Consider the following 25745-nt stretch of genomic DNA (forward strand, 5'->3'; position numbering starts at 1 on the left):
TCTAAGAACTAAGAACACAGGATACCCATGGACGGAAGGGTAAAAACCATGCCTATGAAGGAAGCTTTTTCACTACTGATCTTTATATATCTTTTGGGTTTTGAGCATGTGTAAGTACGGCCACCTAAAAAGTAACTCAAACTGCAGCATATCTCATAATATCTCAAGGTTCCCTCAACTTCTCTCTGGGAAGTCTTAACCAAGACTTGGGTTAAAAGTGCCAGGATTGCTCTCTCCTCCTCCTTGGAGACCAAGAGGCTTGTGGGGCTTCATCAAACTACAGACCCTCAGCGGCCACTGACCATGTTCTGCCTCCAAGACTGTCTGTGCTGAAGCCAGCGGAGGGCCCCATGGAAACTCTACCGTCCAGACTCAACTCTTCCTGGCAAGTCCGTGTGAATGTGTTGTTTAAATCTAATAATCCTCCATGAATGTCAGCTGGTGCCTCACAGTGCGAGAGAAGAACCTGCTGGGAAGTGAAGGCTGCACCAGGGCACAGCACCAAAGACGGAGAAACAGGGTCCTGCGGACGGCCAAGGCTGTGAGTGGCTCTGCCGGAGAGGAGAGGACAGAGAAGATGCAGGACCCTGCCCCCCACCAGGTGGCCTGCGTGAGTCTGTGCATATCTTTACTCAGTTGCCAAACAAACCTGAATAATTCTGGAGTGTTCTGGCTGCCTGCAGTGGACACCTATCTGGTCAGCTAGCTGTTTTACAGGCATGAGACAGACAGAACTATTTAGACAGCTGTAAATCCTCTTGGAGTAAAGCCTTATTAACGTAGATGAAAAAGCACTTTGGCAGAAAAAAAACCCCAACAACATCCTAAAATAATATGCTGAGGTTAGATGGCTTAAGTGAGTTTTCAAAAGGACTTTCAGCAGCAGCATCAAAAGCACTGATGAAATCAACACCACTGTGCTGTTTTGGAAGAGATTTCTATATCTGGCTTCAAAAGTCAAGCCTGAAGCCTTGGAAAGAGACTTATGAATAATGATGGGGTAAAAGGGATTCCTTAGAATGGGATCAGCTCACATATTTCCCACGGATTCTGGGTTAGCTTTACAATCACAGCAGATTTGATAATGACTTGTGGCCATGTCTGTATTCATACCTGAAATCCAACCAAGGCCGATGGACAACTTTGTGTCACTGGCTGCTGGGTTTGGGGTTGAGGCCTGACAGGATGCGGAGTGCTGGCCACAAGTGGAGATGTTTCTCTCCACCAGGGTCACGTGGCTCCAGAGCCACAGAGCATGTGGGATGGGGCAAGGCAGGGGTGGGCACTATAGCCAGAAACACACCTTTTCCACATGGTCCTCCCTTATCCCCAGCCAAGATGGTTAAGCAAGACCTAATTGATGTGGCTTGAAGTCATGCACAGACATTTGCTGCCACTTAGATCAGGGAGCCTGCCATTTAATGCCCCCCCTTAAAAAATAAAAACTTATTAAGTGCCTTGAAATTTTCATAATATTCATCAATTACACTATTTTCCAGATGAGGAAACTGAGGTTTGGAAGGAGCTTGTGGCTTTCACAAAATCACAGAGCCAAACTTGCCCTCAGATCCATGGCTTCCCGTGGAAACACGTGGTGCCAACGCAGTGGGTAAGTAGCCAGCTCCCGGGACAGACACAAATTGGCTGAGTCCTGACATGTGATTTGAAATTTCCTGGCTGGAGCAGGACTTTGGCTACAAGCAAAGTAGGCTGCTGTTGAACTCCATTTTAATAATGCATGGGATGGTCAGGCTGCCCTCTTTTAAATATTTATCCATCTGCCGCACTGCATACTTAGTAAGAAAGTGATACAGGACCTGCCCTCTTAAAGAGGTTATTAAACCTCGTGGTTATGATCATTTTCATCCTGTCATTAGCTTCAAAAACCAGGTCTCCAGAGATGTGTTCCTACTGCCTGGAGATGTATCCCCATTCTCCGAGCCCTTTCCAGTGGGATTCTTTGGTTTCTGATGGTCACTTTGTCCTATAATGCACATGGGCTCAAGGGCCTCCAGGCTGAGGCCTCTGGCTCCAGCTGCTGCCTCCATCTGTACTCTGCTGCATTTTAGCCAGGGTTACAACTCGCTTCTGCAGAGAGCCCAGCCAGGCAAGACAGCCTCTGCCTGAGGCTCTCTCCTGGGGACCCTGGTGGCTCAGAGAAGGGTTGGTCCTTTGGCTGGAGGGTGCAGTCACATGGACTTATGAACCGGGAATGCCTCCCTTCCACCAAGGCCTAGAGCTCAGCATTATCTGCTGCAAAGAGCAGAGCTCTGTGTGTACACTCCCATTTCATAACACTACCAAGACCTGATGGGATTGAACTGTTGATCAGCGTCTGAACAAAAGCCTCAAGTGGCTGGGCAAGTGAGTAAGGGAGTCCCCTGGAGTCACAGAGCACCAGAGCTGTACAGGGCCAGGGCCAGAGGCCTGCCTGGTTCAGCCCCCAGACGTGCACCTCAAGATCTGATACGTAAGTAGGTTACCTGGGGCCCCTGTTCGGTCCTGATGTCGAAGGGGTCTCCAATGGGCCGTTTCTTGGCGAACTCCACGCTCCGCCTGACAAACTCATCATAGACCTGCTCCTCGACAAATACCCTGGAGGCGGCCGTGCAGCACTGGCCTTGGTTGAAGAACACTCCCTGATGGGCGCACTCCACTGCCAAGTCCACTGGAGAGAGGGGGCGGTGAGGGAAGAGGAAGCGATTAAGTTGTTAAGGCCGGACTGGCGACAGCTGCAACTCTAATTGCCCACATGAGAAAACAGGCCCCGGGATGGCTACGTTTCAGAAATTAATTTTGCTCAGCACTTCCCAAACAGAGAGCATGGGAAAGGGGATTTTTCGATCCATGGAGTTTGGGGTTAAATAGGTCCCCTGACTGCAGGACTTAGTGTCTTTACTGCACTAATGAGCACAGAGACTTGTCACATCCTCACCTCACTTGCCCATGACCTCACTTGCTCACATGACCCTTATCAAACCAACCCTCAGACAGGAGTCCTGTGTTTCAGCTGTAGTTTTCCTCATTGAGAGGGAAAGAGGGTGCGCTGAGGTGCAGAAGGGGCACCCAGATATGGAGGCACAAGAATGCAAAACAGGAGTCCGGCTCTTTGGAACTCCAAATGTGGGTCACAGTGGGGCAATACCCAGTACTGTTCCGTGTGGCTCCAGAGACCACTAGCAACACTGATGATGCTTCCATCAGGGAGCACCAAACCAGGCAAAAATGAGCAGTCCACCTTCACACCCAGCCTCCCTTTCTTTCCTTGGGGCTTGTTTCCTCACCCAGTCCTCTCCCATTGAAAGCCAGCTTCAAGGAGTAGAACTGAAACCAGTTATTTACACCTTGGCGAGAAATTGTGCTAGGATCATTTTTCTCAGGGATATTTGCAATTCCAAACTTATCTGAGTGTGGAGTGGAAGGCTTTGTACTCCATGAAAGGAATTCCTGGCACCAGTGGGCAGGTGGGGGAGGCTGTTCTTTAAGGCAAAGGTGTTTTAGTGTACTTGGGAAGTCACACCAAAAATCTGGCAGCGGACCATGTCAGCAGGTCGATGAATGTCTGATGTGGCCCTTCCTTCCCTCTTCTGGACATGACAACCAAGAAGAGTGTCTATTTTAATATTATGTCATGAGACACAAACTGCCCCCAAGCTGCTGGGCAGGGTGGTTTTCCCAGGGAAGAGGTAGTGAAGGGAGAGACAGCACCTAGGCCAGCAGGATATCTTTAAGGGTCACCTGCCACTGGCCTCTGTTTTGTCAGATCTGAGACAAAGAAGGAAGAAATATCTCAAGTCTTCGAGAGCCTGAAAGCATCATAGGAAGTACCAACTTGGAGGGTAGAATGATGAATGCTTGTGGGAGGAGCACATGCCCTTCTCCTCCTCCTCTTGGCCTTCCCCCTCTCCCCCGACACAGGGGGCTCTGGAGAAGAACCCCAGCCCGCTTGTCACGGCCCCAGTTCTGCAAGGACAGGGAAGGCAAACTCATGAAGGGCAGAAACAGGCGGCCTCTCTGGCTACCACAGGAAGCATGTCCTCCTCCAACACAGCTTTCTACCAGCAGTAAAGCTGGCGTTTGGATCTCCATCTGCCTATTATTTATGGAGGGATAACCCGAGGTGGAGAAACATCCCCATTGTGTATGTGCTTGTCTTTCTCAATTGGTTCTGATTTGGGCAAGGAAGTGGGGAGAGATTTACGGGTCCTGTAAAGTCCCAGCAATGCCCGGAAGGGGAGAGACTCACGGTCGGCATCAGCACACACGATGCAGGGGTTTTTCCCACCAAGCTCCAGTGTCACCCTCTTCAGGTTGCTATGGGAGGCAGCTTCTTTAACCAGCTTTCCAACCTTCAGGATAAAAACCAGACCACATAAAGCCTCGGACACAGCTGGATGTGGCCCACACATTCTGGACAAGCCTGGAGGCATGAGTGTGGCATGGCCTGGGCTGCAGCCTCCCTACCCAGGCACCCTGGGCCTTGATGCTGTCCCCTCACTCCCCTGCCCTCTCCCAGCATTTCCTCTCGGATCAGACATGGCTGGAATCCCGGATCTGAGTTGCTCCACGTACTGGAGTGGATGGGGAGCCTTTGAAGGCTCAGTGACTTGCCCACGGCCACACAGCTGGCTAGTGGTGGAGCTGGCTGTCACCTGTCCTGGTGCCTGTCCCTCCCGGCAGCAGGCTGGTCCAGCTCAAGGGACCAAGGGGAGGTGGGTCTGTGTGGTCCTTTGGTATAATCTGAGGGAACCTCTGAGAATTAGGGAAATAGGGGAGTTAACCTTTAGGATGGGAAACACACCCTAAGACTGAGGGCCCCCAGCGGGTAGGGAGAGAATTGCTTTCCTATGAAGTAACGGGAGGACCACTCAACCAACTGTGATGTCCAACCTCCTGCATCCCCTGCACTGCTAGAGGTGGGCTTGGCCCAGCACACAGCAGTGACTTGTCTTGGGCCGGGTGCCACCAACTTCTGAGTTGGAAGACTCTTAGAGACCAGTGTGCACACAGGGGCCTAGTGCCACACAGCCAGCAGGAGGCAGAGCTAGGCTCTTTCAGGGCTGAGGCTATTTCCTCAAAACTAAGGTAAGAGTGCATTTTTATTTATTTATTTATTTATTTTTTGATGTGGACCATTTTTAAAGTCTTTATTGAATTTGTTACAATATTGCTTCTGTTTTATGTTTTGGTTTTTTGGCTGCGAGGCACGTGGGATCTTAGCTCCCTGACCAGGGATCAAACCTGCCCTCCCTACAGTGGAAGGTGAAGTCTTAACCACTGGACTGCCAGGGAAGTCCCCGAGAGTGCATTTTAAAACTTGGCCAGCTCCTGGGTGATGGCCTGAAGGAGGTGTGGATGGCCTGATCCAGGTGATAAGGACTGTCTCCAGGGAGAGTACCCGAAGCAAACCAGCCTGCTGTGGGCCTGCGATCTCTTGTGAGGCTGAGGTACAGCTGGGGGCCTCGGTGGGAAGCACCCCTCTTAGGGAGACGCCTGTCAGTTGAGCAATCCCTGGGGTGACAGAAGCCACCTTCTTGTGCAGGAGGCTGGCTGCCTGGTGAGAGCCCTACCCGGCTGGACCCATGGGTAGCCCTGCAGTCGCCTAGAGAGAGAAGCTGGGCAGGGGCAGGGGCAGGGGCAGGGGCAGTGATGCTTCTGCTGTTGGGTGAGAAGACTGGGAAGACATAGGAGCCGTTGGGGGGCAGGACCCTCTCTGCCCCTCCGTCCCCCTCAGTCCCCTGTCTTCTAGCTATTGTCCAGCAGCCATAGGATTCGGTCTTGGGCCTCTGGCTGGACTAAACTAGGAGGGAGATGGGAGCACTTACTGCCTGGGAAATTTTATCCATTTATTTTTTTAAGTACAGAAGAAGTACTTTCTCATTAGAAATAATTCCCACATATAGATGTGTGTAAATTAAAGGGGAAAGTTTTTATCTTCCCTCACTCTGTTAATGCCCCAGGACCTGCCCCAGAGGAGGCCACAGTAAGAATTTTTTGGGGGAGTCCTTCCAGGTAATTTCTATTTCTCTACACACACCCTTTTACTAATGGTATATACATATATATAGTATATACTTTCCTACAGTTCACTTTTTTTTTTTTTTTTCTGGTACGCGGGCCTCTCACTGTTGTGGCCTCTCCCGTTGTGGAGCACAGGCTCCGGACACGCAGGCTCAGTGGCCATGGCTCACGGGCCCAGCCACTCTGAGGCACGTGGGATCTTCCCGGACCAGGGCACGAACCTGTGTCCCCTGCATCGGCAGGCGGACTCTCAACCACTGCGCCACCAGGGAAGCCCTACAATTTACTTTCTTTTTGTGCTTCAGCAATAGATCATGGACAGCTTTCCTTATTGTAATGGCTGTAAAACGTCATATAGGATGGATACAATATACTTGAAAGTATGTCCTTGAATGCTCATGAGAATAGTAGTTGCTTCAAAATGGAATTTCTGAAACAAAAGTTTACATTTTCAAATGTACGATCAGTACTACAATATTGCCAATCACCTTAGGCTTATTTTTTAACCTTGATTATACTGTTTATCCTATGGATATTTCAATTTTTATTTTATCTTATCTATGAATATTTTCTTCTGAGGCTTCTGAGTAAATGAATTAGATATTTATTTAGTTTGGAAACTGGACCAGTAACTTTTTTTTTAACTGATTGTTTAAAAAATGTACTATTTTTTTAGTACAAATATGTACTAAAATGGGGTTATCATAGTTTAGCCTCTAAACAGAGAATTCTCAGCGACAGCCACTGTCCCCCATAGTCGGCGAGGAGGGTTACCTCTGTGGACCCAGTGAAGGCTATCTTGTTGATCTGAGGGTGAGAAGAAATTGCTGCTCCCACCGTGGGCCCAAATCCTGGCACGATGTTCACCACGCCCGGAGGGAATCCCACCTGGGAGGAAATTGAGATGGTGTTCAGAAGAGGAGGTTGGGTGAGGTCCCTGAGCAGAGCAGGACCCTCACCTGAAAGCTTGGGCCCGGTTCCTATCGCCACCCCAGGACCAGACCCAGTCAGCCAGTGTGGGGGGGGCCAGGGCGAGGCACACACCCTCCTTCTGGGCGGCCCTGCCTACCCCAAAGGGCTTCTGAGCAAAACGGCAGTGGCCGTTTCATAGCAGAGCACCATTCTGTGTGTGTGTGTGTGTGTGTCTGCATGGGTCTGTCTCTGTGTGTGTCTATGTTTGTGTCTATATGGGTCTGTCTCTGTGTGTCTGTGTGTGTGTGTGTTTGTCTGTGTGTTGGGGGGAGAAGGGACACCTTGGTCACAGTCCCCAACTTGGAGGTACCTGCAAAATACCCTTCCTGGGCTTCAGCTTTCATTTTTAAAATCTGCCCCATTAATGTTCCAAATGGCAATATGGTCTCACTCCCTCAGAATCCCTGCTGTTGAACCTGGGTCACGCCGAGAGCCAGCACATCCTGAAGGTAGGGAGCGACTTTTCTTTCACATTCATGCTTGGTGCTCCTCATATGCTGGGTCCTCTTTATTAACCAAGAGCACCACAAATGAACAGGTGGGGGATGCTGAACCACTGGGGCATGCTGAACCCCTGGGGGATGCCAGTGTCTTCATTAAAACACATTATTTTAGGAAGGCAAGATTTTACAACATCGTGCTTGAGTCTTTAGTTTTCCTAAACACTTTTTGAAACAGTTGTGACTTTAGAATCTGTAAGTCTGATTACTACGATGTCATAAGGTCCTACATCACGGGTCAAAGGAAAGTGAGAAATTGGTCAATTATTGGCTCTGCAGCCTTACATCTAAGTAATAAAGGTCTTGCTTTCCTGTCGTATTAGCCCAGCTGAGAAGTGGAATGAATGGTTCTTACTTCCTATCCCTCTTTTCTTCCTGTTTCTTTTTAAAACTCTTTGCAACATACGAGTTGGGGACAAAATGACTGAAACACATTGCCAGGTGTGTCTGGAAGGAGGTGTCCCTTTGGGCTGTCCATTTCCCTACGCGGTGGCTGCCACGGAGAAAACAGTCACCCGAGAGCAGAGCATTGGTGAGGAGGCTCGGGGCTCAGCAGTAGCCCCTCCAGGGGGAGCTGGCGAGATCACCCACCCACAAGAAGAATGGACCATTTTGTACACCACATGTGCAGGGCCCAAAGAACCTGCCTCCCAAGTAACCCTCCTGTAAATTCTCTAGACAAAATATTTGGTCATAAACCATGGGTTTGAGCTCATAATAAGAGTAAAGTATTCTCATTAGGATCAGTGGGGGGAATGGAGTCTCTTCTAGCTCAGTGACCGCAAGCAGGAGAGGGAATGAGCAGCTGCCAAGTGAAACCCAGGAGGCATTCCCTTCCCACTCGGCCAGGAGCCGGCTGGCGCTGGCATGCACAGCACAGCTCCATGGGGCAGACTTATCTTGTGATGGTGGCCTGGTTCCTGGGAGTGGCAATGTAATTGAGGACACAATATTTTCTCTTTGGATATCTTACCTCTTTGATCAAAGAGCCGAGATAGAGGGCGGTGAGGGGAGTCTGCTCCGCTGGCTTCACGACCACGGTGTTCCCACAGCAGAGAGCGGGTGCCAGCTTCCACACCAGCATCAGCAGAGGGAAGTTCCACTGCAGCAGAACACAGAGTGGTTGGGGGGCCCAGATCCTCTACTACACTGTTCTGGAGGCCCTGCGATGCCTCCATGGAGCACTTGCTTTGCATGGTTTAGATTTGGGGTATAGGAGGTAACGTAGGAGTATGCGATGATCAGAACTGCATTCCTGCCTGGCGCCTCCTAAACTGCATTCTGGGAGATGCTAATAGGTGGTCACTGCAAAGAGGATTCTGCTATAGGTGTACTACCTTCTCCTCTTGGAGGTTTACAATGCCATCAGCATGTTAACATCTCCGAAAAGTCCCACAGAAATGAGCCCCGCCTCTCCTAAACGCAAATGCCACAGGATCTCTTTCTCTCCTTACAGAACACATACTAACCCCCACCGAATGGGTGTTTGGTGAAATAAACCTTGGGAAATACTTTCTTGTCATCCTTTCACCCCGGACGCAGGGATATCGAAATTGCTGTGACATCAGGCCTGACAAGCACTCTTGCCCACTGAGTGTCCACTGTGTGCCAGGTGCGGTTCCAAAATCTGAACTCATTTGATCCCCACACCCCTGCGTGGGGCAGTCATATTACTGCTCCTGTTGACAGAAGAGGGAACTGAGGCACGGAGGAACTGTGCCTCAGACGAAGGCCAGGATTCATGGCCAGGCTTGTTTCCTCCACTACACAGCTTGCCTAAGTAACATCTTTGATGAGACGAGATGAAACCAAGCATCTCCAAGAGCGCAGTTAGCTTGATTCTAGCCGTGCCTCACCTCCGACCCCCCAAACAGTCCGTTTGGCTCCTATACTCCAATGATGTCCCCCCTGCAGGGTTGACCAATGGCTAGCTGGATTTCTCCCCTCAGCTCTGTCTGGAATTCCTACAACTAGACAACAAATATAACATCCCATTTCCCAGGGGCCTGTGTGGTTGGCTAATGACAGCAGGTGTTGTCTTAGGGTTCCCCCAATAGTGATCGGGGTCCCCTCTTCTTCTGGATCCCCACTCCTTAGCACATAAATGCCATCAGTTCTCCTCACCTACAAGCAAATCTGCACCTTTTCCTGGCCTCTGCCTCTTCTAGCAGCTCCCTTCTCTCTCACTGCAGCTTCTGGAAGGGCCATCCCCACGTGCCCAGCTCCCTTCCCATTAGCCCCAACTCCCCCGATGCCTCTCTTGGGAAGCACATCTAACAGCTGTGTTTCTGTCTTTTTGAATTCCTACATAGGAGATGACCCCACTGACTAGAGTCTCTTTCTGGAAATGTATTACGTCCCTGGGAGGCCCCTGACCCTGGCTGCTCAGACTTCTCCATGGGATTCCCTGGTGGTCTGTGGGATTGGCCCCAGGCCCTCTTCTTTTCTCACTCTACACCCATCTTTAGGTGATCCCTCCCAACTTGATGGGCAAGAGCACATTTGGCCTGACCATTTTCCGGCTCTCAAGACTGGTGGCTGAAGGACACGTCTGCTTGGCCCCTGCAGAGCCCTTCTCCAACCCTCTTCACACTGCCGCCCGCCTCCCCAGCTGGTGCAGTGGCCTGGTGTTTCCTCCAATAGATGGCAGCATCATAGCATCCCCAGCACCTGCCAGACTCTCCATGGCCCAGTGAATAAAGTCCTGGGCCCTGGGAAGCAAGGCATACTGGATGCTGAGCCAGCACCACCTGCTGGCTGCTCTTCCTGTTCCTCACTTTGTCCCCACCTAAGCTCTGACCTCATCGGCTATCTTTACTGCCCTCCAAGTAGTCCAGACACTTCCACACCCTCACTCAGGCCATTCCTACTGCTCAGAAACCCCTTTTTCCTGTTGAACAACTCTTTCTGATCCTCAAGGCCCAGCTGACAGACCAATGCCCGAGGGGGGCTGGCCATCCCTGACCCCTTTGGTTTGAATCCATGTGTCTCCTGTTGCACTCCTGGAATCAGCCCCTTGAGAGCAGGCATGGGGTCTGATCCATCTTGATGACCCTCAAGCACCAAGCTCCATGCCACAGAGCAAATGCTCAATTAATACCAGTGCAATCGAATCAAAACCCACTAGAAATTGGTTCCAAAGGCCACAGGGGAATGGGGTGGGATCTATACAGATCTATCTAGAGAAGTTGCCATACTTACAGGAGTGATGGCCCCACACACACCTATGGGCTCGTGCCTGGTGAAACACACAACATTGTCATCTGGAAAAGAGATTAACAGAGAACGTGCTCGCATGAAACTAGGTTAAGGATCTTAAGGAGTAAAAAGACAAGAAAGAAACCCAGAAGCCCACCAAGTGTCAGCTCTAAGTCCTATCTGTTCCATAATGAAGTGATTTTTAACTCAATTTCAAAAGTAAAATTCCTTAGAGGAAGGACTGACACAGTGCCATTTCCTTTTTGGGTGTGGGAAGGATGCTCTGGGGAAAAGACCTGGGGGTGCTCTGAAGAGGCTAGCTAGAGGAGTGAGAAGACAGAACCCCTAAGAGACCCCGGATGAGGCTGAGAGTCCTGAGTTGGCTCACCTGTGGGGATGGTCCTGCCCTGTATTTTGTCTGCCCACCCTGCAAAGTATCGAAGGGTTTTGATACAGCCCTCCAGGTCGATGAAAAAGGCGTGAAGGAACGGCTTCCCTGTGTCCATCGTTTCCAGGGTCTGCAATAATAAGACAAAATATTTTTAAGACACAGTTTTCCTTTTAACCGTCAGGTTGTTAAAGACAGGGCAGGGAGAGAGAGCAGAGTCCTAGAACGCTGCTCTCAGTACCTCACATGGGACTCATCAGAAAGCAAGATACCTCATTTAAGATAAGACCTGTCCCAGGCTGTCAAGGACTGCTTTTCTTTCAAAACACCTCAGCCTGGAGGGTTGGCCAGAGCACAGGCACAGGTCCCCACGAAGGACAGAGGGTACAAGGCTGGTTTGGAGCCTCGCTGGGAAGGAATATGCCTCAGCGTTGGTCTTCTGTCATCTGTCTGGAGTGTTGCTGCCCCAGCAGTGGGACCTGGACACATGGGTTTGTGCGCTCCAGGGAGCTCTCAGAAGGTTCAAGGACTTGGGGGGGGTGGCTGGGGAGGGGCTGGCTCCTCTAACAAAAGAGAAAGGGGGACGCAGGTTCCTTCTTCTTGGCCCTGCTGACCAGCACAGCTGTGGAAAGAGTGACGGAGCCCAGAGGGGTCGTGCCACCAGCACAAAGACGCACTCCAAGCTCCTCCTGCACTGGGCTGCCAGCCGGATGCGCTGCGTGGTGGGAAGGGAGCAGACTGGCCTTTGGTGGTGAGGGGCGACTCCTCAGGCGAGCCCACAGCCACTCAATGGCAGGGATTCTTTTCTCTTTCCAGCCGGGCTGAAGAGAACCCCTTTGTCCCTCAGACAAGCGGCTCCAGTTGAGCCCAGCACTGAAACCTCCCGTCATCCATGGCTGCAGGAAGTGGCCACCCTGACACATAGCCCAGGGCAGGATTCTCATTTTAGAGTCACTGGGCTGAGAGAATGATTTACGAAGGAAGAGAGGCCTCTCCGTATGCACTTGCATATGCCTCATTTCCGAGATGGATGGCTCTGCTCCCACTTCAAGGTGCAGACACAGGGGCTAACAGAGCCCAGGAACTCATCTGTGTTATCCAGAGGGTAGGTGGCATGGCTGGCACTGAATTTGGGGCATCTGACTTTCAGTAAGGGCAGTGACTGCTTTTTAGGCTGCTGCCCCTGTACATTTGCATCTGGAAAGGATGTAGGATGGCCGCATGAATGGCTGGGGCTACTCTATCTTTGCTTCAGGAATGAACCAAGAATTCTCTGAACAGGAGGCAACCACTTTCCTAGCTGAGTGGCCTTGGCAAGTCCCTGAATCTCTCCCTACCTCAGTTTCCTCATCTGCAAAACAACAACAATAACAGTAATGGCACCTACCTCATAAAGCACTAACAAACAGCACTGTCCACTGCTCAAATGATGATAATTAACAGCTCTGACTATTGTTGTCATTTTCCCTTTTAGGGCCAGACAGGTGCTCCACAATCCTCAGCTGGGGACATCAAGGAGACAGGGCTGTGTGTTGCTAGAGATGACAGGGCTGGTCTGGGTCTCCGGTGTGTCTCACCCCTGGTAGATGCTGCTCAGGGACCAAGTCAGGACAGTGTGACAGCCAGTACACTGTACCTTTGGCTCCTATTGATTTACATTCTAAGTTGGAACTTGCATTTTCCCAGGGGAAACCCAACAATTGCAAATAATGCCAAAATTCTCCAGGGCCCAGCTGTTCCATACAGCATCCACATGTCTGTCAGTGGAACGGGGAGTTTACTCTTGGCCCTTTTCTGGGATGGGAGAGAAAGGCAGGAGACTGGGACAGAGCTTTGTGGGGACGTGTGAGGCCTGGAGCCACTGCCTACATCCAGCCCTGGCTTACTCTCTCTGGCTAGATAGACTAGGACAGATTACCTAAACTCTCTGGGCCTCAGCGTCCTCCAAATAGGATAATAAATACTACAGGTCAAGTGCCCACAATAAGCCTGGTACATGATGAGCATTCAACAAGCATTGACTGTTTTTTATTATTAACTTAGTCACGTTTGCTTACTGGAATGACAACAGGAATTTGCCAGGTTGGTGTTATGGAATCTGTCCAAGCAAAACTGGGTCACAACAGGTTTAGAAAGGAAGTTCTTTTAAAAAATAAAAATAAAAAAAGATTCGCAGGTGAGTACACAGGCCTGAATCTGAGAGATCAAGTGTTAGCTACTCATTGGGACTTCTACACAATTATTGTGTCTGGACCATGTGGGAACCACAGCTGCTTCTAAGTTTATTTCTTTTAACATTTTAGGAGAAAAATATGCCTTTTGAAAAATTAACACATGGTAACCCTCAGATACTAAAGAATGAAGGAAAAGTGCTATGGGACATGCCTCAGATGCCCCAGCACCAAGGCTTAAATGAGGGGCTCAGAAGTGGGGCTCTGCTTGAGAAGACAGGAAACAGGGACGGCCCCTATTTCAAGGCTCCCAAGATGAGCGCCCGAAGTGCCAGAGTCTGGGTGCAGGTGCTTTAGTGAGGGAGAGAGAGAGCTGAGGCTGCTGGATCTGCCACATGGTCTCCAAACACTGAACACAAAGTAATTGCCCAGCTCTGTCAAAGCCACCAAGCTGGCAAGAGAACATGATGGAAAGCAGCACTTTGTGCGGGAGAATGCAGGAAAACCCCATCAAGGGCGTGCTTTCCCGTGATGTGGTCTGGGTTTTAAAAACTGTATTTGCCAGTCATTCTCTTGTCCCTTTCACAATGTGGCGAAGAACTGGATCTTATTTCTTGTGGGCAGCGAGGTCAGATGGCAGAGGGGACTTGCTCTATGTGCTTTAACACCAGTCTTGCCAGGGCAGCCAGGAGGGCTGAAGGTAAAGGTGGCCTTGAAGCCACTGCTCCCCAAGATGATACTGACACTTGAGGACAGGGTGGGGAGGGTGCCCAGGCACATCCTCTCCCGCCTGCTATTAGTCCTCACGGACATTGCAGACCGATGAGCTCATGCTGGGTGAAAACAGAAATGTTTTTGAAGAAGCCAGTTTGGCAGCTTGAGAGTTGAGACTGGCTTTCATTGCAGGAAGAAACCAGAGGCTCTTCGGAGAGAGACACTGACCCTGGGAGGGAGCTCTTCTCACCCGGGTTCAGGCTGGCCAGCTGGGGAGGGTGGAAGGAAGGTGCAGTTCTCTCTGTGCGGATGCACCCTCAGGGCAACACACCCCAGAGGAGCACCCGAAATGTAGTTTCTCCACCCTCCACCCCAACACACACACTCAGGGTCAAGAGCAATTTCAGAGTCCTAGCTGGCACTGACCTCCACACAGGTGTCCACTTGACTACTCATTCCCAGCATCAGATCAAGAAGGAAAAAACCATTTTTCCAAATCAGAGACCAAAAAGGAGATTTCCTTTCCTAACCAGCTGGGCCTCCAGGTCTGGGGCAAGTTTTACACAGGAGCCTGAGCCATATGAGGGCTGCGTGTGCAGGCTGCAAAGGACCTCAAGGCACAAGGGGGCCCCAAGATTTCCTCTGATCAAGCACCCACCGCAAGACCAAAAGAAGGTCTGAGGATCTCATTCAATTCTGTACTTACAACTCCTAAATGTCTTCATAGCCCATCTCATGAGAGCAGGCCAACCTCATGCAGTGGGATGAATAAAGATCCCCGTTTTGCAGCTGAGGAACTAAGGTGCTAGAAATTTGCTGGCCAGGAGAACAAGTAGCTGAGGTTAGAACCTGGGTCTTCAGATAGCATTATATATATATTTTTTGCGGTACATGGGCCTGTCACTGTTGTGGCCTCTCCCGTTGCAGAGCACATGCTCCAGACGCACAGGCTCAGCGGCCATGGCTCACGGGCCTAGCCGCTCCGCGGCATGTGGGATCTTCCCGGACTGGTGCACAAACCCGTGTCCCCTGCATCGGCAGGTGGACTCTCAACCACTGCGCCACCAGGGAAGCCCGAGATAGCATTACTAATAATAGCTATCATCTATTTAGTGCTTACTGCATGACAGGGACTGCTAAGGATTTTAAATGGATCGTTCTCACAAGACTCAGATATCATTATTTGTGATATTGTCCATGAAGAAACATATGCTCAGGGAGGTTAAGCAACTTGTCCAAGGTCACACAGCTAGTAAGTGGCAGAGCTGGGGTTTGAACCTAGGTCTTTCATACTCTGAGGTTTCCTATAACTAGGTTATCCTGCCCTCACCATCACTCCACACACACTCACCACTGCCCATTTCAGGGGTGAAATAGGGGTGATTTTTAAGCTATATGGGGACACTTTTTCTATGTCAAGTGGTAGCATTTATTTATTTATTTATTTTTTTTATGCGTTACGCGGGCCTCTCACTGTTGTGGCCTCTCCCGCCGCGGAGGACAGGCTCCGGACGCGCAGGCTCAGCGGCCATGGCTCACGGGCCCAGCCGCTCCGCGGCATGTGGGATCCTCCCAGACCGGGGCACGAACCCGCGTCCCCTGCATCGGCAGGCGGACTCTCAACCACTGCGCCACCAGGGAAGCCCCGGTAGCATTTATTTTAATAAGTATTAGAAAAAATACACCACCACATTAAACCTGTAATTTCATGGATACTGTCACTTAGGATGAGGTTAAATTTCACTTTAAAAGGGAGTTCACGTAAGAAAACAAGTTAAGTTCATAACTGTGCAGGTGGGTCCAGGATACAGCCCAGCCCAGCCTAGCTGTCTGTGAACATCTCAAGTCTGGGAACCACTAATGGAGCTGAACTTCCTCCAGGCCAAGAAGATGAGCTGCAGGGGACAAAAGTCCGACTGCAAAACAAAAAGTATGCGTCCAGTAGCATAGACGCCTGCCTATGGCCGGAAAGCCACACCTCAAAGGACCAAAACACCACCACACAAAACAACACCCTAGGTCCTTTCTCCCACACTCTGAGGGGGGTGGGCCCTCGGGGAGGCTGGCTGGCCCCACGCCTCCCCTGTGTGCATGTACTCACGGCCAGGACGGCGCGGTCCCTCTCCACGAGATCCGCCAGTTGGTGCAGCAGCCGGCCGCGGCTCAGGGCATCCAGCCGGCGCCACGGCGAGCCTCTCTGGAAGGCGGCTTGTGCAGCCTCCACGGCCTTGTCTACGTCGAGCTGCACGGCCGAAACAATAGAGAGAGTGTGTCACCTTTTGCTGAGGGCTCAGCTGTCAGAGAACTGCAGAGTCTCCGCCCGCTGCAGAGGAAGGAGGGGCGGCAGGCGGCTCAGAGCAAAAGCTAGGTTTCCAATCACTTTAATGGCTGGGGGCTTTCAAGTGTTTTTTTTCTTCTTTATATCTTAAGTCTTTCAAGTTTTCTACAATGGCCAAAGATTAACTTTCCTTCTGATTATGTAAAACGTTTAAAATAGTCATAAAACCACTGACCTTAATTATTTTTCTTGGTGACCAAAGTAGGAAAAGATCATCTATTTGCTATCTCAGTGTGGATACAAACACACTCCCACAGCTCACCAATTAGGTGGGAAATGTCTGTCTTGGCATTTTACTCCAGCTGAGGACTGCAGTCCAATAGCAAAAACGGGGGTACGAGTCCTCCTCTGGATCTCAGAACTGACCACACTGAAAAAGTCCCTAGATGGGGAGGATCAGGGACTTTTTCTCCCTTTAGCCTCACCTCACCTACCCTCTGAGGGCAGAACTGTGATGATTTTATAGAAAAAGAACTGGATCATCTATGCACTGATAGAAGAATTACAATCAAAACTTCTTCTTTACTGGGAAAGAATGAGAGCTGTTTAGAGTAATGACACCCATTCTTTTTAAATTTTTATTTATTGTTATTTTTTTGGCCATGCCACGAGGCATGCAGGATCTTAGTTCCCCAACCAGGAATCAGACCCAGGCTCCCTGCAGTGGAAGCGCCTAGTCCTAACCACTGGACAGCCAGGGAATTCCCTGACACCCATTCTTATGTTCAGGAAAATGGGGTTTGAGGCTCTGGTTGCTGATGGGCAGGGGCTCACCCTCCAGGTCCCTCTGAGCCTCTCTTCCTTAGGGAGGTGCAGCCAGCAGTGGACACCTGGCACCAGTCAAGAGGGACACTCCACCAAGATTCTGTGTCTCCAAAGTGGGCTTGGAGGTGAGCAGAAGCTTTGGCAAGGGAGATATTAGGTCTTTGAATTCCTTGTCCCGGGCTCTGGGGTGGAGGCCGGGACCTCTCCAGATGCAGGAACAGGGCAGTCTCTGTCTTCTGGTGCTTGGAACAGTCACTGGGACCATGGGACAAGCCAGAGCCAGGGGCAGGGATCTTACTCTCCTCCCTGATACCTGTATACTGCACCTGGGAGTCCTGCTCTGCATCATGCTCCACCCCTACACCTTCACATCTTCACACGAGCTCCTCAGTGCTAGTATCTTTGTAAACAGAGCTTAGCATGGGGCGCTGCACATGGGAGGGTATGTATAGGTGGAAACACTCTGCATTGCATACCTATCACAAAACCATCACTAGCAGGATCAAATTCAAGCCTATTTTACACATGTGTCATTCACCCTGTTCACATTCAACATTACCTACACACTTAAGAACATCAGATGAGTACTCTAGTGGTTGAGGAGAAGGTTACGTTTCCCTTCGCTCCTTACAAAAGCGGTACCGTCAACCTTTCCCCCAATGATACATATTCAAAAGATACTTTATGGTTTGAAATGTATCAAGGACACCTCCAGAAGTCCCTTAGCTTTATATATAATAATATATATCATATATAATGTATACATATAATATAGCTTATAAAATATACCCTGCACTATCAAATACGGTTATAGACTATAGCTTTACAAGATAATTTAAGTTTCTGGTAGAAAAGAAATCTGGCAGTTGCATGACATTATTACTTCTGCATGACTTAGCAAGTCGTTCTTCCTTCAAGTCTTTTTTTTTTTTAAAGTGTCTCCTGCCAGAATGCTGCATTTCGTGAAACACAACAGCCGGAAATGCTTTCTGGAAAGATTATTTAATGCCACCAGTATCAAACAGTTGATAAAAACCTTTCCTTAAGCCACATGATAAGGATAGCTGAGGTCATCCTCGTAGATGGAGAAACATCTATCAAAGGAGAGTGACTCTGCAGCACATCGTCCCTAATTGATCCCATTCTGGGCCAAGTGTCTGAGAAGCAGCTCGCTTAGGTCCAACCTCAGTGTGGGCCAGTTCTGCCTTATAACTCAGCTGAAGCATTTCCTTTTCCTCTAGTGATCTGTAATTGAATTACTGGAGAGGGGGCACCCACCTTATCTCCTTCTTCCACTTCACATATTTTCTCTAGAGTTGAAGGGTTATATGTGGCAAACTTTTTTCCACTCTTCGATTCGTTCCATTCATTGTTGATGAATATCTAACCAGGAAAGGAAGTTGTAATGCATTAGGCTTAAATCAAAATCATATAATTCCAACATACTGAGGACCTTAGGTAACGTCTTTTCCTTCTGTCCCTCCAACCTACCTGTCTGCCTTTTTTATAGGCAGGACCTGGAAGGGGGATGGAGCCACATGCCCAACCGGGAGCACACTCAGAATTAGAATCCAAGTCTCCTGACTTTTAATACATTTTCAGAGAACTACATTTTGTCACAATAAAACTAATTTAGAATTTTTTTCTAAAATGTCCTCTTTTTTTTTTGCGGTACGCGGGCCTCTTACTGTTGTGGCCTCTCCCGTTGCGGAGCACAGGCTCCGGATGGGCAGGCTGAGTGGCCACGGCTCACGGGGCCCAGCCGCTCCGCGGCATGTGGGATCTTCCCGGACCGGGGCACGAATCCCTGTCCCCTGCATCGTTAGGCGGACTCTCAACCACTGTGCCACCAGGGAAGCTCTCTCTCTCTTTTTTTAAACAATAAGATGGATTCACAGAGAAATAGCAGGGTTAGTTACATAAAGGGTATAAGTTGAATTTTACACACTCAGCAAGTTTGGGGGAAGATTAAATATGTATATATATGTGTGTGTGTGTGTGTGTGTGTGTATATATATATATATATATATATATATACACATACATATATATATATGGTGCCAAGAAATCCACCTGTCCCTGAAGAGTATGTCAGCAGTGAGCACTACCTTCTCCCTCCTTCCTGCTGCAAGCCCCAGCTAGATCACCAAGGAACTGGCATTATACAAGGATCTTACTATAACCCTTTAGCCCTCATTAATGCACATCAGCCCCCCTCCCCCATTCCCTTTAAAATGTCTATTTTCATGTTGGGCTTAATAAAAGCCAGTATTGGAATACAAAGATAAATATCTGTGTTAGGAAATGTTCTGGTTATATTAACATATGTAGCAAATAACGGCTTATATCCAGAACCAAAGAATTAACTCACAAAAATCACTTAGTTCAGAGACTCAGTTATCTAGAACACAGCTGAGAATAGAGACATTAAAAAGAAAAAGACATCATGAGCAAACTAAAAAGAATTCACAAGTCCATGCACTGAAATGTGTGTACTATTTACTCTTAGTTTACCCTAAGTTCTAACTGCCTTAAAAAAGCATTAAAAGAGCCGGCTTTTGGGAAAGAACTAGGAACAGAGGTGACAAATAATACATAAAACATGTTCTGACAGAATGGAGGTCCTGGCTACCTAGTGAGAGGACAGGAAACCTCCTGCTGTACCAGCTTGGGACAACTTTTTCATCAGAGCCCATCGTGGCATCAGAGAGACCCCAGTCGCAAACGTGACTGATATGCTTTAGAAGCATTTCCATCAAGTAAAATGCCATCAATAATTTCTAAGTACAGAAGTAGCTCATCAGATTCCATCTCTATATCTATATGCATATGTTTATATGCACATCTCTATACGCATTTATTCTATCTCTATATCTATATGCATATCTTTGAGTCATTTAAAGGGAGAATTGCATCACTACAAGGATTAATTTCAATGACTGTGAATTTCATTCATTCGGAATACTTGACGCCCCAGTGAGGATGGATTAGAGGGGAGCCAACTCATCCAGTGTGCAACCTGACTATGTTCTCTGTCCTGGGCTGTCCTGTAAAAAATCCTAAGCTCACAGGGAAGGAAGCCCGCTCTGGGAAGCCACTGGTGCAGTGTTTTGATAACTCTCCCTGGAAAGCAGGGAAATTTGACTGCGGTGGGGACAATGCACAGAAGGCCAGCTCTGGCTGGGCAGGTGGGCAGAGGGCCCCTGCCTCCCTGTGTGGGGTCCAGAGCTGACAGTGACCCTCGACCGTGGGATGTGCCCATCTGACTTCTGGAAGCTCAGCGCCTTCAACGTGAAGCCAGGCCCCCAGGGAAGCGCACGGAAAAGGCCAGGCTACAATTACAGGTTTATTCTTCCAGCTGAAACCAAATCCAAGAGTTCACTTTTGCCATCCAGCAAGCAATCACTCGGTAACAGTGAGAAATTAATAAGTAGAGAAGAGGAGTTAAGTTAGCGTGGGGAGGAAAGTGCAGCCAGGAAGAGAGGCCCATTTGTCGGAAGATGAAATTTCGTGGGTTAGATAATAGAGACTGTCAGTGAAAACTGCTGATTCTAGGACCTTCCTGGTATCAATTCCAAGGAGGAGGGAAAATGAGAAGGTGGTAGAAGAGAATATAAATAAGGGGATAAAAACAGATTGCAATGATCAGATGTCTGTTATACTTCATCTCCAAGCATGCTTCTCCAAAAAAAAAAAAAAAAATTACTTGGTCGTTCATGACATTGATCCATGGTCCTTTCTAACCAGCAACTTAAAAAAAATTCAGACGGCTCAACTCTACTCATATTTTCCCATCACAATGTTTCTAATTTAGCAAAAATTTTTTCTTTATACTACATTAGTAAGTAATTTTGTAAGTGGTTTCTACTGTTGCTTTTTCTCTCCAATAAAAGAAAACAAAAACACAAATGAGGAAGGGGTAAGTGTGGCCTACCAATTATGCTGGCTGTATTGTTTTGAACCCCAAAACAGGAAAATGGGTCTAGAAAAAAACTGTTCCCCTTGACTTGTGAATTGGTATGAAACAAAACTTAAAGAGGAATAAAATTATGTTACATTGAGTGGATGGGACTCACATTTTGAAGGAATGGAATGGTATACCATCCAGACTGAGCTGGAAAACCACAGCTATTATCAAGATACGGATGCCCCAGAAGAGGCGAAGGTGGTGGTCACACAAGTGAGTTCTGCTGACGCCACTTACAGAAACATCTATTGGACCTCAGCTATACTCAAAAGGAGCATATTTTCAGAAAAGGAAATCTGAGTGAATTTTATTTTTCATTAAAGAGATCATAAAAACCAGTGTTTTAATGAGCCAGAAAATCTTAAAAAAGAATTTCTGCTACTGGAAGGAAAAGAAGGGGCCCTATGAAGTGAAAGGGGCTGCTACCCTCTGAGACCTATGTGGGGGTTTTGGGGGGGACCCCCCCCTCACCAAAATCACAGAGCAGAGCCCAGTGTTAAAACATGAGAACAAAGGAATTTCGTCCTTCTGGGGTCTGGACTTACCCTGGGAAATGGTCCCCCAAGGCTGGGGCTCAGACCCACCATTTCCAGCTTGTCCTCCATTAACAAGAAGCACCATGAGTCAGGTTTGAAAAATAACAGACTGTTACTGCTCACACACTCCACAGCCAGGGGGCCTCGGGGGCCTCGGGGGGCCTCGATACTGTAGTTCTGTTTCTCCCGCTTCTTTCCTCAGCCCTGTGGGCTGCCTCTGCAGCCAGGGGCTCCCTAAGCATTGCTTGCCTGGGCTCCCCACCCTCAGTCACAACCACACAGGCTGCCCCAACCCCACAACTGCTAGGAGGAGGCCTCTGTGGAAATGGGCCTGGAGCAAGGACAGAGAGACAGAGGCCTTGCCCTCCAGGTGAAAGGAGGGTACAGCAGCCTACTGTCAGGCTGCCGCAGTCATCATTGCCTAGGAACCACTAAGGATCCTGGCTCTCCAGCCCCCTCCATCTCATGCCCTTCCCTCAGCCTTAGTCACAACCCGTTCTGTTCCACTAAGAAGAGGGGGCACCCAGCAGGACAACAAACACCGGTCACTCTGTGAATGTGCTAAAATCCACCTCTCTACTTAAAGGCTGCATTTACACTTGTGAAGGGGCAGAAAGAACTGCAGACAGAGAGGTAACTCCATATGTGGCTCCATTGCTCTGATAGCACTAAAAAAAGGTAAAAAGGAATAGGAAAATAATATATGTATTTTCTGGTTTCTATACTGTTTTTTAAAATCCAATAAAACAAAAATAAAACAAAACACTACTACCACCAACAACAGGTGACCACCACGAGTGTTAGGGGCTAAAAAAATTTAGGTACTATTTTCACTGTTCCCAGAATATGAGTTGGAATTTGCACTTTGGAGCTGATACTACTTAGGAAACTACATTAAAAATAATCTCCACCGAAGTGTCTCTGTTGGTTACAGAGCCCTCTGGAAACAGTTAATTTTAATGTCATGTGATCAGAGGTCCAGCCGACAATAAAGCGCCAAGAGATCAAAATCTGAAGGCCACACATAGTGGCCCACAACTTTCTCTGCTTGATTAAAACTATTTGAGAGGCATAATTGCTACTTGTGAAAGTAAAATTGATGGAGGAATTTTCTAAGTGCTATGTCAGCTGGAGTTGGGGGCAATGGATAAGATGCAAAAATAAAAGGAGACAAACTTGGGCAAAATGAAGCCAACCGTGGCTCTTGGCCTGCACCCCTGAAGTGCCCCCAGAGCCAGCCCAACGGCCTCCAAACAGCCTCGGGGTGTCTTCCCACCGGAGGGGACACGCTCCCTGCTGGCAACAGGGCTCCCAGTCCTGCTCAGCCCGGGCTCCAGGCCTCGCCATCTTCCTTTCTGCCCTAGGCAGGTGTTCTCACCGCTTTGTCGGTGCTCCAGCCTTCTAGCCCAGAGCGCAAAAAGGACAGCGAGCCTCGGGACTCTGCGGCGCGATGGGGCCCTGCCACCCGCGGTTTCCCAGGCCCAGATCTGAGACCATGATCTGCCAAGACCAAGGTCTCTGGGCTCCGGGACAGTCTCATCAGTGAGCACCTTCCTACTAGCCCTCGTTCTACTGGTAAGCTGGTAAGAGCTAAGCACAGGAGGTGCCCAACTTCTCTCCGCTTGCTCCCGCTGACGTTTCCGGACACTTCCCGAGGCAGCCTGACCTCTCAGGTCGGCTCTTGGTGTTTGCAGGGACCCTCTGACCTTCTCGAAGCCCGACCCCTTCAGCCCCGGAAACTACGCCGCAGGGTCTGCTGGAAGACCACCGCGCCCAAGTCACGGCGCACCACCGCTCGCCTTCAAAGCGGGCCCTGCAGGGGCACGTCGGGGCCGCACCGGGCTTCAGCCTGGCACCGCGCGGCCGCTGCAGAGCCTCCCTCGCCCGGTTTTCGCGCCCGAGAGCCCGTCTGGGGGTGCGGATCTTGGCGTCCCTTTTGGGGTGCGCGGTGGACTCCCGCCCGGCATGCCCAGTGCTGAACGCTGCTTCGGGAGGGCTCGGCTGAGAGGAGAGGCTCGAGTCACAGGAGCGCCGGGCGAATTCAGCTGAGGGCGCTCCGCCCCAGCTCCCCGCACTCTCGGAGCGCAGCAGCGGGGCTCCCGGCCTGCTGACCCCTGGTCCCCGCCACCGTGGCCGGGCAGCCCAGCGCGGAGCCAGGCGGCCGTCGGGTGGGACGCGAGTCCGTCTCACCTTGGTGAACTTGACCTCCAGGTTGCGCACGGGGCGCGGCAGGGTGGGAGACTTCCTGTCCGGCTGCCCGTTCTCCACGGCCCCGTTGGTGGTGGCCATGGCTCCTCCACGCTCCTGGGTCCGAAGCGCCCGAGTCTTCGGCGCCTGCTCCGGCCTGGGCGGTGCGCAGCCTACTCGCGGGGTGACAGCTCCGCGCCGCTTTATGGAGCGCCCCACGCCTCCCGCCCGAGGGGGCTGTCTAATTGGCTGCAGGACTAGAGGAAGGGAGGGCTGGCGGGAGGGGAGGGGGCCGGCCCGCCTCACCCCACCCCGCCCGCCGCCCCTGCGGGAGCCCGGCCACCCCCAGCCCGGCCACCGCGCCGCGCGCTCCCCGCCCGGGAGGCTGCCCTTGGAGGAGCTCCCGAAACGCCGCCGGGCCCCGGAAGTCCCAGGACTCGAGCAGCGGGCCGGGGCAGGAATCAGGGGCGCGGGGCTGCTGCGCTGGCTGGCAAGTCCGCCCGCGACACCTGCCGCCCCCGGCCCGCTGACTCTCCGTGCACTCGCCCAACTTCGGTCCGCGCCCCGCGCTCCGGGAAGGCGCGCCCTCCCGCCCGCCCGCTGAGGGCCTTGCGCCGCGTCCGGGGTCAGGGACCCCGCGGGGAGGCCCCGCGTCGCTGCCCACGTGCCTCGGCCTAGAGTCCAGACGCCGGGGCCGGGCTTGCAGGACCGACGTCCGCCGCGCCCCATTCGGCCCGTGCCGGGACTGCGGGCAAGCGGGCGCGGAATCTCCCCCGGCCCTGGGCGTCACACGCCGAGGGGCAGAAGGCTAAGGAAAAGCCTTTGGCCCTTCCTTCCCCGTGCTGTGGCGTCCCAGCGCGGCCAGGCCCCTGACCTTCACAGGCTCACAGCGGGGCTCCAGCCCGAGGCCCTGGGATGCAATTGTTCTGATTTCTTTTTTTAAGGCATACATTATACCTTAGTTTTTTAAAAAAATAATAAACAAAAGAGAAAGCACGTGAGATCTTTGAAGCTTTAAGTGTTGAAGCGCTTATCGCGTAGGTTGCTCAACTTGCCAAGGAAGCACGTCCAGCTCCTCTCAAACGTTGCACCAAAGCCAGGGACTTGCTCCAGGTCCTATCTGAGACAAGGAAGCGTCTTCTCATGTATGTCATTCCTCAGGTTTCTGGAACGATGATGTGGGGCATCAACTGGAGGACAAAAGCAGTGGTTTAATCCCCAGAACCCTCAGCCCCTCAGTCCATTTCCTTCTGTGAGTAATCTCAGGTGTCAAGCAATGTGGACACTCCTTACTGTCCTGAGGCTCCTTCTGTTTGTTTTGGGGCTCTCAGTGTCCATCTCTATCCTCTCTCTCCTTCCTCACTGCAATGCTGCTGATTGTCCTGGATAGTGGAATAAGCTTTTAAACTTTTGCAAACCTGTCATCAGACCACCTGCCTTCTGGGAATGAAAGGGTCCTATGCTGTTGTGGCTTAGAATGCACAGGTGAAGCAGGGAAAGGGGACAATGGGTCCCCCGGGGCTGACCGACATCAGTGAGTCTGTTCTTGATGCCAGGTTTACTGACACTGATGAGTCTCAGAACAATGCTGTCTCTTTCCTTAGCTGTTCCTGCAAGTCCCTGGGCTCCCTGTCTTGCCTGGCTGGCCCTGTGGCCCCCACTCGGGCCTCTTGGAAACATGTGGGCAGATGTCTCATGCCAGGACCTCTACCTGGATGTTGAGCCCCAGCGTCTGGGTGCATGGGCCCAGCAGGGCCTGCAGGGTCTGGAGGCAGACCCTCCTGACCAGCAGCAGTTGGCCTTGGGGGCCGACAACCTCACCTGTGGCTCCTCCTGTTGACATCCACCCACATGATCTTGGGAACCTGGGATCAGAGTGGGGTACTCAGCCATAGGAGGCGGCTCCCAGAGAGCAGGTTAGGAGGATGGGCCTGGCTCGAGATTTGTTCAGACCAGCAGGCTACCTCTGCTCCCATCTTGCCACTCAG

General features: G+C 50.6%; 1 protein-coding gene across 2 annotated transcripts in view; it reads right to left on the minus strand.

The window, feature by feature from the left end:
* Nucleotides 1-23886, minus strand: part of ALDH1A3 (aldehyde dehydrogenase 1 family member A3) — a 34433-nt gene extending 10547 nt beyond the window's left edge. The window contains exons 1-9 of one of the 2 annotated variants that reach the window (XM_065872241.1): nucleotides 23761-23859; nucleotides 18346-18450; nucleotides 16066-16206; nucleotides 11080-11209; nucleotides 10695-10756; nucleotides 8467-8595; nucleotides 6796-6909; nucleotides 4247-4349; nucleotides 2484-2668 (exon numbers count right to left, since the gene is read on the minus strand). In XM_065872241.1, the coding sequence (XP_065728313.1) occupies nucleotides 2484-2668; nucleotides 4247-4349; nucleotides 6796-6909; nucleotides 8467-8595; nucleotides 10695-10756; nucleotides 11080-11209; nucleotides 16066-16206; nucleotides 18346-18450; nucleotides 23761-23859 (1068 nt within the window). Of the gene's footprint in view, nucleotides 1-2483; nucleotides 2669-4246; nucleotides 4350-6795; nucleotides 6910-8466; nucleotides 8596-10694; nucleotides 10757-11079; nucleotides 11210-16065; nucleotides 16207-18345; nucleotides 18451-23760 lie in introns of both variants that reach the window. The other variant, XM_065872242.1, reaches the window with a different exon arrangement.
* Nucleotides 23887-25745: the final 1859 nt, after the last annotated feature.

This window comes from Phocoena phocoena, chromosome 2 (assembly GCF_963924675.1).
Source record: "Phocoena phocoena chromosome 2, mPhoPho1.1, whole genome shotgun sequence".
Lineage (NCBI taxonomy): Eukaryota > Metazoa > Chordata > Mammalia > Artiodactyla > Phocoenidae > Phocoena > Phocoena phocoena.